The following is a 13,132-nucleotide window of genomic DNA, read 5'->3' as shown; positions in this document are numbered from 1 at the left end:
TCTGTTAAACTATGCTACTGTATTTTGGGCGGCCTTTCCGTCATTCTCCATGGACTCCATAATTTTAAGTAATTAGGACGCGGCGTTCGATGTGTTTGGTAACTGCCCAGCACTCCGTGTGGGAAGGAAGTGACGATATATTTCGTTTAATGGTATGATATAAAGTGCCTTTTTTCTTGTATATTCAGATGAGAAATTCTCTCGTTATCGTCTTCTCGAAATATTTCCGTCACCTGTGCACAGCGGTTCGCCGCTCGGTGAGGAAGTTATCATCCAAACCGTTCATATACCAAAAGTGCTAGATATCCTGGGCAAGTTGTTGTGTGTTTTCAACAAATCGATGCACGTCCCGCTCGTCATCTCGAGTGTTTGATTTATCATGGACTACTTGAGTAGTAGCAATCCTGTTAAACTTTTAGGCTTGGCATTCTTATAGATTCGCAAATTGACCAGAATTTGATCATCGAGGAAATTATAATTATGACACTTCTTCTCACGGATCTTGCTTTGGGTATCGTCGTTCCTTAGTCAAGTATAACGGTTAATGACGCGCTTATCTGTCTTTTCGCTAAGATTACCATTCAGGCAAATGATGACATATTCATCGATAGGGATGTCAAAGCTCTTTGTGTGGAACAGTTGCTATCTGTATCATGTAGAGAATGAATTGCACGTAATTGTACGGAAGCAAGCAAAAAGTCTTCTAGTTGCACGGCTGGAGCTTAAAAATTTACTGTGTAAACATTTTTTAACGTGTTTTAAGATTAAATCATCCGCATCATCAACGGCGCAACAACCGATATCCGACCTAGGCCTGCCTTAATAAAGAACTCCAGACATCCCTGTTTTTTGCCGAAGTCCACCAATTCGATATCCCTAAAAGCTGTATGACGTCCTGAACTACGCCATCGCTTCATCCCAGGCAGGTCTACCTCGTCTTCTTTTTCTATCATAGTCTATAAGGGCAATATATAGACTTTCCGGCCTGGATCATCCTCATCCATACGGATTAAGTGACCCGCCCACCGTGACCTATTGAGCCGGATTTTATCCACAACCTGACCGTCATGTTATCGCTCATAGATTTTGTCGTTATGTAGACTACGGAATCGTCCATCCTCATGTAAGGGGCCAAAAATGCTTCGGAGGATTCTTCTCTCAAAAGCGGCCAATAGTTCGCAATTCTTTTGCTAAGAACCCAAGTTTCCGAGCAGTACATGAGGACTGGCAAGATCATTGCCTTGTACAGTAAGAGCTTTGACCCTATGGTGAAACGTTTCGAGCGGAACAGTTTTTGTAAACTGAAAAAGGCTCTGTTGGCTGACAACAACCGTGCGCGGATTTCATCAACATAGCTGTCATCGGTTATGATTTAGATGCATCTTATTAAAAACCGAAATGAAAAGATACTTGTTTAACTGCATGGCTAATTTACCTAGAAAAAATTTACCATTACTCAAATACTGAGAAGTCCTTAATTAGAAAAAGATGTAAAAACTAATAACAATTTTTATACCACAGCTACCTCCATAAACTCGGAGCGACATTCCACGGTTGGTCGAGACGATGGTTCGTTTTGGATCGTCAAAAGAATGCCTTTATCTATTACTCAGACAAGTCAGAACGAAAACCACGTGGTGGAGCCTATTTCTCTGTAAGTATTCTTCCTTCTTTCCGAATTCCTGTATGAATGAAATCTAATTATATTCCGACTCTGTATTCAATTTCTACAGACAATCGACGAAGTTTACTTGGATCATTTGAACACATCGAAAAGTGGTCGACCTCATTGTACGTTCATAGTTAAAACGAAAAAGCGCAGCTATCACTTGCAGGCAGCATCCGACGCAGCAGCTAGAATTTGGATTGACGCCATTATAACCGGGGCTCAAGGGAACATTGACTATTAAAGGGACAATGAAATCGAGTGGAAGATTGATTAAAAGGAGGAATTGATACTTGCAAATGGAAGATGAATGATGAAAATTACATAGTCAGCAGGTTTACATTTTGATTTCAATTTTACGGAATTTGAAATGCAGCTTAATTTTAATTTTATTCCTAGAGAGTATTGTATTTTTTTTTTCTTTCTTAATATTACGAAACTGACAAAATTTATATTAAATAATTTCAATAAAAACACGAAGATGAAGTACGACAAAAAATTAAATTTCTAACTCATAATTGAACATACCAAAGGATTTGTTATACATACTTGAAATTCGCTCTGCGAATGTATTCATATGCCCTATTTTTAATCAGCTACAACTACTACATTTTCTTATTTTACATTAACAAAATAATTAGTACGGAATAGCTTCGACATGTTTTAATGTGTACAGAAGTTAGGTCTCTCTCTTTCCTTTCTCCTCGTAGATATTGAGCAGTTTGTAATGAATACGGTCTCGTTTTAAGATTATCTCCTGTTATAGAAGAGGAAAGCCTTGTTAGCTAGATATACGTGCCTTAATTTCAAGGACTGAAAAGATTTTCACAATATTTTGATATGAAATTTTCGATTCTAAAGTAGAAAGACGAAATATGATAGAAATATTTACATACATGGATTTTGTCTCATATCTTTTGTCATTCAAACTTCATCCTGATTTGGTATTTGTATACTTAAATAATATAAAATGTTTCTTTTCTAAACGCAGGAAACCCTTAATGAAATTCCCATTCGCTTTTGCGAATTAGGTTTACTGATGAATGTATGTTACTTTTTTGGAATTTAAGTTTGAGGGAAATCTTTTTCTTTGGATGGCTCGAAATTTAAGTAAGTTTAAGTCAAGACATAATAAATTTTAATGAATTATGTAACAAAACATTGCGTCTGAATTTGTTCCCAGTTTCCAGTTCTAAGGAAAGTATGTTAATATCACCATAGCTTATTTGCGGCGGTTCCGTTAAGCAAAGTGTAAGCAACTACAAGTTCAAGATATTCAAATGCACATTTCCCTCAGTTGTCTTCCATATCTAAATAAATATTCTCCTCTTTGCAGCTCAAAACGAGAAATAAATGATTTATTTTAACTGCAAGCATACTTTCAAGAAATAGGAAAACCACAAGACGAAGACGATTCTCTCAAGTTGGATAAAGGGAAACTTGATAGTGGTAGCGTTGTTGGTATTATTGCTGGAGAAAACTATTACAATGTTAGTAAAAGTACGCATTGCATCATTTGGTTCGAGATTACCTTCTTCTTTCTTTTAAAGCAAGCCCTCCCGTTCGAATCTCGATTGTCAGGATACCGATTGAATTATATTGATTTGCTGTCGTCAAGGATTCCCTAGCAGCGACGATTCAGAAAAATTTCAGTTGAGATAACACTTCTTGTGAACGAAGCTAACAGGGAAAAATAGTTGCTGCCCAATCATTTTTTCATGATAAGTTTTTCGAATGCCCTGTAAATGGTAACGGGGAAAAATTATGTGGTGAAATCTAAGTGTAATACCATAATTGTCAGGTGGAGAAAAGGTTCTCAGCAATGGAAAAGTGTTGAGAACCCAAATGGACCAAATTCATATACTTCTAACTGCCAGTGATGCTTTCCATCTAAAATATTTCCATGTACATATATCGGTTCCCGTCCACGAATCGAGTTTTGCGGATATCCTGAGCACTTCCATTTTGACTATATTTGGATGTGCAACATGCAGGGATTGCGAAGATTATGAGAACAAACCAATTGGAGTCAAGTGTTCACTTGTCACTTGAATAGACGCTTGGTCATCTAGATCGAAGAGTGGAGGATTGATGTCCAATGAATTTTATCGGGCGATGAAGAAAATTTGGAACTATGGTGATAACACCGCATTTATGCGAAAAGTCCGCCGTGATAACGATGATCCACATATGATGATATGCAGAACTGGAATACAACGTGAGAAGGAAATTTAGTCATTGAGGCCACCACTCGATGATGTTATTCTTCTTTACAAAGCTTATTGGCAATAAGTTTTTTTCGCTTCAGTATTCTTTCGTCCCCGTTTATGTTCAACTTATTGTTGAAACCATGCTGTCATGCTGAGAGTGTTCGTCCAGCATTTCCGGGAATATACCTGGTGCTGATTTGCGGTCGAATGGCTGTAAGCTGTAGCGATATAATTCATTGCTCACGTCATCATTGAGAATTGTCATCAACTTTAACGTTTAGGTAAGCCACGTCATAATGATCGTAAAATGTAACAAAAAAATTCGAGAACACGGAAATGGGTTTCAACACGGTTCTGATCCAGCACTTAGTATCGTTTATAAAACGTCGATTGCGAAAGATGCGGATAGGTTGTGTACCGCATGCTTTTGCTCAACAAGAACAACAATGCCCGTGGTTTGAAAGTGTTTCAACTCTTTATAAATGCTTCGGTGTCATCGAGAGCAAAACAGGAATGATTTGGATAGAAGATACGCGTTGACCACGATCGGAGTTGTGGAAATCTTCAAGAAATTAAATCCAGGGTTCACGTTCCCTAAGACTGAGATTTATACTCACTAAAACCACCTCTCCCCAAGCTACGACTGAGATTTCCTCATTCAGCAGCTTTCTTTTCATATCTTCGCCGAGACTGCTCCTCAATAGCTTATGTCATTAGACAGCTTATCGTTTGTGCTAGTAAGTCATTTGGCTTTACTCTTTTCAGTAGTTCCATCATATTAGAGATATCAGTCAAGTTTCAAACTCATTTTTTTTCATATGGGCGTAATCGGTGGCTACTCCTAACTGCTTCCTTTTTGATGACTTCACTAACCAACTGTATTTTCACGTTTCTATGCAGATCCTTATTATGAATGAACCAGGGAATTCGTACTAAGCCTCTAAGCACTTTGTTTTGGAGCGTTTTTAGGGCCTTCAAGTCTGATTCTTTGGCATAGCCCCAGTGCTTGATGTCGTACATCCATATATGTTTAAGGATCTCCTTGCAAATTAGCAACTTATTGTCGACGGTGAGCTGGGAATTCCTCTTCAATAGGCAGTACATGTGTCTGGTCTGTGTCTGGCATTTAACTCGTCTTTCTTTTTTAGAAAGTTTCTTTTCCAGCTGAGCCTAGCATTGAGTGTCATACCTAAATATTTGACCTCACTCGCCTGTGACACGTCTTCTTTATGATTACTTTAGCTAGATTCCCTTTTTGTTTTTGAAGCTAGTGTATATTAATTAATTTAGAGAAAAATGGCTGAGCCCGACTGCTTTTTTCCATTGCACTTTCTATCTGATTCGTATTCCTGTGCACTTGTTGGATTGCAGAATGTTTTTCACGGAAACCGAATTGGTGAGCTAATACTAGGTTTTCATACACAATGATTTATTTCAGTCTCTTAAGGAGAAGTCTAGCTTGGCTATATTATGGAGTAGTGATATTGGTCGATACGATTCGACTCTACTTGGCTCCTTCCCTGACTTAGGAACCATTATAACTTCGGCCACACATAAGAAGCATCGCTACCGGCTGCAAGCAATGTACTTCTATTCCTTCGGTTGACTCATTCTCAACTGTTCTGCACCATGTGGTTCTAGGGCTGCCCATACCCCAGCCATTCTGAGGTGGTGGATTTCATACCATAGCGTAGTCTACAATTGAATTATTACTTTTTCCTAATATATGGCCTATCCGTTACCATTTTGCACCTTCTGATCAACACGTCCACACGCTGACAAGGTTCTTTTTCTGATATTGTCTCAATCCACAGTACCCGGATGACACAATACAAATGAGTCGATTAAAGCTTAGAAATTTTAAGTAACCGTGGCGACTACTTTCCGCTTCCAAATTTCCAGCAAGGACTAACTTAATACTGTTAATATAAAGAACTACATTAAGTTCAACGGCGCCATCAATCCATTTATGCATTGCGAGTGCAATGGCCTACCTTCAGTCTGCCATGTCCAGATTCGATGAGAAAGCAAATAGATGTCCATGGTGTAGTCGAAATGTTTGAGGAAATTTGTCATGGTCCATTGGCCTCCACTGCGTCCACCATCCAAGGCAGATAGCGTGAAGGGAAAGTATCAGTGGCGCTTATACTCCAAATGAGTGTTTACCTCGATGTAGCACGTGACATTTAGGGGTTTAGATGTCTCTCTAATAGCAGATGTCAGTTTCTTTGGAATAATCCTGCATATAGCATTTAAGGAACACCTATTGACGCAAGCAGCAAAGTGGAGATCTGAACTTCGTACACTGCAGCAAAATGGTTCCAAGGATGTTAATGTGGTCAGTGCAAAAGGGTCTAGAACAGAAACAAACCTACTCCCTGTCGATCAAGTTTTCAAGATGTAGTCCAAAATTATTTTAGCGGTTATTTTTGTCACACTCAAAACTGATGCTGTTCTTCAGAATTTTAAGAATCATTATTGTCCCACCCACTGGGAAGAAGAAGAAAATGCAAGGGCTGCAAGGAAGGTTTCCGAGCGGATACCATGAACCCAACGGTAAGATGATTATATTTCTGTTTGGAGGAGCAACCCATAAAAGTGATACTTCGCCGAATGTTATACGATTGAGAATCGTTGTAAAGTGCTTCCTTCCCCTCTTCTCTCTGAGAGTTCTCCCAGCCAACCAGTCCACCTATCAGATTCACGAATGGTATCATTAGAATTTTCAAAATACGAAATTACGGCTTTCTGAGTACAAAAGCACAGTATTGTAAGAGGAAGAGGAATACTCTTCAAGTTTTACCATCTCACTTCGTTTAAAACCAGAATGTCCAGTAGATATTAGTGGAATTTCACGAAAAAACGAAGATTCTGTTGGGGAGCGTGCAAGATTCCAAAAAACACAAAACAGTTCGTAATCATGAAATCCGTTTCTATGCGAGGCGTATCTTTTTATACGCCAAGCAGCAATATATTCATAAAACACAATTTTGAATAGCTTCAGTGTTATCCCATCACGAAAGAGCTTGCATGTGGTCGCAAATCGTTAAATGGTCCTGTGAAGGATGTCAATGGTCGATTCTCCAACTGAAGAGGTGGAAAGAGCACTTCACTATGGTTCTTAACCGTATCACATCCAATAAGGTTCCTCCTCTAGTGGATGAAATGTCTAGTCACCATAGCATGCAGTTACGGACTGTTCCTCCAAGTAGAAGAGAAATCATTTAAGCCATCAATGCACTCATACAGAGTAAAGTCGCTGAGCTTGAGGGTCTCCTCGCAGAGTTATTCATCGCTGCACTTGCTGTTACTGCAGATCTGCTATTTTCGCTAGTACGGAAATCTTGAGAATCCAAGGCCTTTCTCTGAAAGTGGAAGAAAGGAATGATCGTTAAGATTCCAAAGAAAGGCATCCGTTTTGAGTGTGGCAATTGGAGCGATATCTACGTGTTCCCTGCCTTCGTAAAGATAATAGTTAAAATAATCGTGGAGCGCTTAAAAAAACATTTCGAAAACTTGGCCGGCAGAGAGCAGGCTGGTTTCCGCTCCGGGATTTTACATATAAACACCCTGCGGATCATTTCACCTTCATCTGCTCTTTATCGATTTCGAGAATCACGTGCTGCAGCGAGATAAAATCTCAGAGGAATTTGAGGTCCAAGGGGAATCTGCCAGGGATGCATGTTGTTACCGATATTATTTTTTCTTATTATCGTTGACGTTTCTCATGCTGTCTTGTTCGCAGAAAGTGGAGGAGTTCAATGGACCATGACATCATCATCTCTCTCTGCTGTGCTTAAATGGTTCTAGATTTCGAAAGAGAGGCAAGTACCCCTCTCTTTCTGGTAGGCATGATGCTCACAGTGAAGTGATTACCTAGGGATGCATGTATCCCTTATGAATCGATCTACTAGTCGTTTTGGTCCTTTTATCAGAAAGGAAGTTGGACTGATCGGTCGGAAGTTTTTTGCGTCGGTATAGGCGGGTTTCTCTGGTTTGGGAATAAATATCGCCTTCACATCACGCCAGTTATTTGGAATATAAGCGTGGGCTAGGCAAGCACGGTATATACTCCAAATGTGTAGACCCAGGGCATCTATTCCCTCTATTACCAGAGCAGGAATAATGCCATCCGGACCCGCAGGCTTTTATTAATGGAACGAGATAAATGCGCAGTTCCAGTGCTACTACTTTGCATGCCAGAGTGCAATCTTTCGGTTGAAAGATGTATGCACCTGACGGCCCTGAGATGAGAATTTGGATGCTGTCTGGGGATTGCACTTGAAGCAAATAATTTGCCCTTCCTTCATCGCTTTCTGTATACCTCCCGGTCTGTAAGCAGATAACCCAGCTGCTGGCTACATTCTTTGATAAGGATTCGCTTCAGCTTTTAGCAGCAATGGATTTGATGCATCTCTAAGGGATCTTAACTTGGGCGCTCAGTTCTGTTTTGCACGTAAGCATTCCGAAATAGTGTGGGTGAGAACTTCGTCTACACCATAAGGAAAATATGCAGGACCTCAGCATCATTACGCTCCTCTTCTGGAAGCACTTTTTAAACGATGGCAACTCGGAAACCTTCAGGGACAGTCGCGCACCATTCCACACATCGTTGAAGAAGGAGCAGCGCTGCCTGCAAAATTCGTTCGTGCTTTCATCGGCAAAGTTTATCGATAATATTTTACGTTATACACCTTCCGACTCAAAGCATAGCTTAATCCCTTGCGAGGATGCAGCCCTTATAGCTAGGAGGAGCTTCCTTCTAAGTTGCTCGCATTGCCCGGTATCATAACCGAATGGATTGGTGTCATCATACAAGACCCATCTATCGGCTTCGATAGCCTTAGCTGCAAATAAACACTTGGCCGTTGCTGGCCGAACCCTCTTTACAGCCATTTGAGCGAAAGAGTTGGGATTGTCCGAAGGCCGCTACCGCTTTAGTTTGTCCTTAGTCGCAAATACCCCGGACGATCCTTTCCCTTCAACATTGACGCAACCCGGGGGTTGCGTTTCGCCCGGAGGCGGTTTACCCGAAGGCGGTTTGTCTGGAGGCGGTTTGCTCGAAGGTTGGTTTGCTGTCCGAAGACAAATGGTTACCCGTACGCAAGACTTAAACCTCAACGGCCGATTGGACACCCGGGTCAGGACTGCTAATAGCAGCAATTGAATTGGTTCCCACTTGAACAGGTGGGAAATCTGAGGCTACACTCAGGTTCCCCATCGATAAGCTCAGGGTTGTCCCTTCACCCAGGGTTGGATCGTCATGTTCGAAGTGCTTTTGTTTTGTTCTACAAGTTGATTTTGGCAGAGCCCCTTTTTGCCGGGGCTAGGCTAGTTAAAACTGAGGGTTGCCTGGCATCCAGAGTTGGCCGTTCACAGCTACATCTTATTATTGCTTAGCTTCAGGTATCACCACTGGTTTCCTAGAGGATTCTCCTTACTGAGCTCTCTCAGGTAGATAATGAGCACTACCACAAGGTAGGTAATCATAAAGGGAGGCTCCAGGGAGTAAGTGCCTGCCATAGCCTGCGAACAGCCTGACGCTCAACCCCACTGAGTAGGTTTAGGTCGTTATAAAGTGAAATATATACCGTTATAAATCAATTAATTTTTAAGAATCGACGAAAATCATAAAATTTACTTAATACAATGTACTTTTGCCAGAATTGCGAAAGTTGTAAGACAATTGCGCAAAGATATTCGGAACAAATTCCTATCCTTAGCACACTCGTCTTTCTTGAAAATCCACAGTCAAACTGGTGTCCGTTTTGAAATAATTCGCCAAACAATTCCTTACGGATGATTCAAATACGTTCGTCATTGAAATTGACCGAAGTCGCTTCAAAATCGGTTCAAATGATTCGCCGAATATTCATATGGCCCCTTCAGTAGTATTCAGAAAGAAACTCTGTTCTCAGTCAGCCAAGCTTTTTAGAATGTTCTAACTTGTTTTCAACCTCGACTTCAGGGGTGGTCAGCAGATCACTTACGATTCGGGGAGTGACGTCCCCAAGGCGCCCAAGTAAGTAGTTCTGACCCCCTGCTTGCAGTATACCTGCGGCTTAGGTAGTAACTTTGAGAAAGCTTCTCGGTGAAGAGCGAACTGCAAATGAGTCAGCTCTTTGTCGACGTCGATAGGGCGATGTAAACCTAGCTCTGCCAAGGTAATAGTTGTGACGTGTACCAGGAGCAATCCCCTTCGGGACCCTGGCCGGGTAGTGTGCATTGCACCGGTGTTAATAGAGGCAGCAGGGGCTGAAATACCCGATGTGACATCGGGGCGCCCAAATAAAGAGGAAGCCTTACAAAGTGCGGCAACTGACGGTGCGGGGACGGCAATTCCAATACCCTGTAGTATCCCTGTTCCGGAAAAAGCCTAGTCAGAATCGCTCATCGGTTTAGACACGAACCGAGTAGAAGTGCAGTCGCCCGTCCTAACTAGAGTCAGAGAGGAAGGCTCATCAGGAGATGCGTGGCAGTGGTGAAACGTATGCGTACGGCAACGTTCCTCCAGAGGCACAGACGTCAAATACTAGCGGATGGAACTGGAGAACCTACTGGACCGCATCTCCTTCTAAAGGTGAATGTGGAGAGCAGCGGAAGATCCTTGAAAAGCAGAAACAGCCGCACTTCCCGCTGAGAACATTGCTAGCGCCAAACGGATCATAAATAACCCACTGCAAAGCGAACTAGGGAAAAGGCAGAAAGAGGAAGGCGTTCCTGCAGAAGAATTTATCCAAGTAGTCTTCAGGGCCCAAAAAAAAAGAAGGCGAAAAAGGATAAAGGGATTAAACTTGCTACGCCGGCAGAGACACGTCCGTCCAAAGACGAAGAGGCTACAAACCAAAAGCCAGTAACAAAAAAGACGAGGAAACGAAGAAAGAATATACCGTCGGCTCTGCTCCTTAAGCCGACAGAATGTAAAACATTTGCGGAAGTCCTTAGTGAAATCCGCTAAAGGATGAAATCTGAAGACAACGGAGCAGTGTTTTCCATACGGAAAATGAAGGCTGGCGGAGTTTCGTCGACCTAGGCCCGAAGACGACAACCAAAAGTACGTTCTGCGAAGAAGCTCAAGGGTTACTGGGGGAAAAGGCTCTCATTTCTAGTCTAGAGCCTACGTGATCTCTAGTGAATGTACAGAGGTAACCGCTGCCCGGATAGGTATCACAGGTATGCGAGGAAGCTTCTTAGCAACGGATAATCAGGTGCTACAAGAGTCTGGACTATGGACACACAACAGCAACTTGGAAGGGACCCAATAGGAGGACAGCATGCGGTCAGATAGCTTACCAAGCGAAGAGCTGCAATGAAAGCGAAAGTTGCATTCTCTGCAGGACCCTGGAGGACGCCGTTTCGAGCACTTCGTGCGAATCCTGGCAGGTGGTGATTTTAATGCTAGGGCCCTCGAATGAGGCATGCCTCAGGCAGATTCCAGAATGAAACGGATCCTGAAAATGGTGGCGAGAACTGGGCTCGTTTACACGCCAGCAAAGAGGCATGCACCATAAAGGTAAAGTATAGATCAGCATAAAGAGACTCCGCAGTGAGATAGATGAAAGCAAAGTCGCGGCTGGTAGAAACTGATCAACGAGGTGTCCCGTGGGGACTTGGCTATAAACTTGTCACCCCTTATACGGGTATTATAACCCAGATATCTTGTACGGATTTATGTCAACAGTGCGGAAAGCGTCGAGGATTGCCTCCTTTTCACAATGAAAGAACTCGACTTGATGTCAGAAATACCTTCAATACCGTAAGATGGACAGATATGCTAAGCACATTAGAAAACTCATTCCACGTGCCAGACTATCTTCTGTGGATATCGAGGGATTATCTAAAAGACCGTTCCCTTCTCTGAGAGACGCTAGAGGGCCAGAGGAAAATGGAGATCACGTCGGGAGTAGCACAGAGATCCATCCTAGGACCGGATCTCTGAAACGCTTCTTATGATAGTCTGCTCAGACTCGACATGCCAGAAGAGTGGCGCCTATTGATTTATGTAGACAACACTGCGGCACTTGTTGCGGCCGCACTGTTGAACAGGCGCAAAGCAGACTTTGGATATTGGACGGTAAAGCGGATGGATGACTGCTCATGGTTTCAGCTTTGTGTTGGAAAAAACCGAAGTAGTCATCTTGACCAGGAAGAGAATCCCGGCCCCGCGTCCCATATCGATTGACGAGTTGACAATAGAGTCAAAACCAGCGGTTAAATAACTTGGCTTAATGCTCAACTCGAAGATGAGCTTCTTTGAGTAAATCAAAGCAGCAGCCGACAGGGCTGTAGCTTGAATCTCGGCCTTGAGTCGGCTAATTGCGAATATTCGGGGCCCTATATTTACCAGGAGGCATCTTCTTATGGGAGCAACGCAGTCTCTGCTGCTCTATGGCGCGGAAGTATGGGCTGATGCCCTTGCCAAGGAGATGCATCCGAAGCACTTTGCTCATGTGCAGAGACGAGGAGTTTTGCGAGTAGCGTCTGCTTATCCCACTGCCTCAAAACTGACCGTGATGATGATCGTGGAGTGATCCCTGTTGTTCTGCTTGCTAAGGAGCATAAAGCTATCTACAGCCGCAAGCGCGAAAACTTAAAAGAGGTGGCTGCCTGTGAAGAACGTGGACGCACCCTTACCGAGTGACAACTCTCTTGGCAAAATGAGCCAAGAAGCAGATGGACTGCGCGGCTCATGAACAATTTAGATCTGTGTCTGAAACGAACGCACCGTGAGATTGATTACTTCCATACCCATCAACTGGTACTAGTAAACAAATCTAACCAAATAAGAAATTTGCTCAAATCAAATTTAAGAAATGAATAGAGTCTACTGCGTATAAGAAACCGAATAAAAAGAATAATAATCTATACTAAATACTGTTTGCATAATTTGGTTGGCGCATAGCCTTGCAAATATGCTTACTTTAACAAATACTTGTCGCCTTCCTCTGCGCTACGACTCAAATCTAAACATATGCAAAGAATATAATTTTTAGTAAAGTTAAGGAAAAATGTTCGGATTTTTATCTTAATGATTATCGATTTACCCAAAGGCTTTATAGATTTCGTCAAAATTGGTCTTCACTCAAACTAAAGCTTTTCATGCAATTAGGGGTTTGGTTTTTTGTTGTTTGGTTGTTTATTCGGTTACATTTTGTTCGCTCTCCGTTCCGTGTTTAAAACGGCCATCATTACAGCAATAAGATTCCACGGAATGCCCTTGAGCACCATCTTGCGCTAAAAAATGTAACAATCACTC

General features: G+C 42.1%; 1 protein-coding gene across 3 annotated transcripts in view; it reads left to right on the top strand.

Moving 5' to 3' along the window:
• LOC119653582 (pleckstrin homology-like domain family B member 1) overlaps positions 1-2,825 on the top strand; it is a 216,292-nt gene extending 213,467 nt beyond the window's left edge. For all 3 annotated transcript variants that reach the window (XM_038058331.1, XM_038058332.1, XM_038058330.1), the window contains 2 exons: positions 1,522-1,654; positions 1,734-2,825. In XM_038058331.1, coding sequence (XP_037914259.1) covers positions 1,522-1,654; positions 1,734-1,910 — 310 coding nt within the window. In that variant the 3' untranslated portion in view covers positions 1,911-2,825. The remainder of the gene's footprint in view (positions 1-1,521; positions 1,655-1,733) is intronic.
• Positions 2,826-13,132: the final 10,307 nt, after the last annotated feature.

The sequence above is a fragment of the Hermetia illucens genome, chromosome 4 (genome assembly GCF_905115235.1).
Source record: "Hermetia illucens chromosome 4, iHerIll2.2.curated.20191125, whole genome shotgun sequence".
Classification (NCBI taxonomy): domain Eukaryota; kingdom Metazoa; phylum Arthropoda; class Insecta; order Diptera; family Stratiomyidae; genus Hermetia; species Hermetia illucens.
Note: the sequence above shows the minus strand (reverse complement) of the source record. Positions and strands in the feature narration are given on the sequence as shown.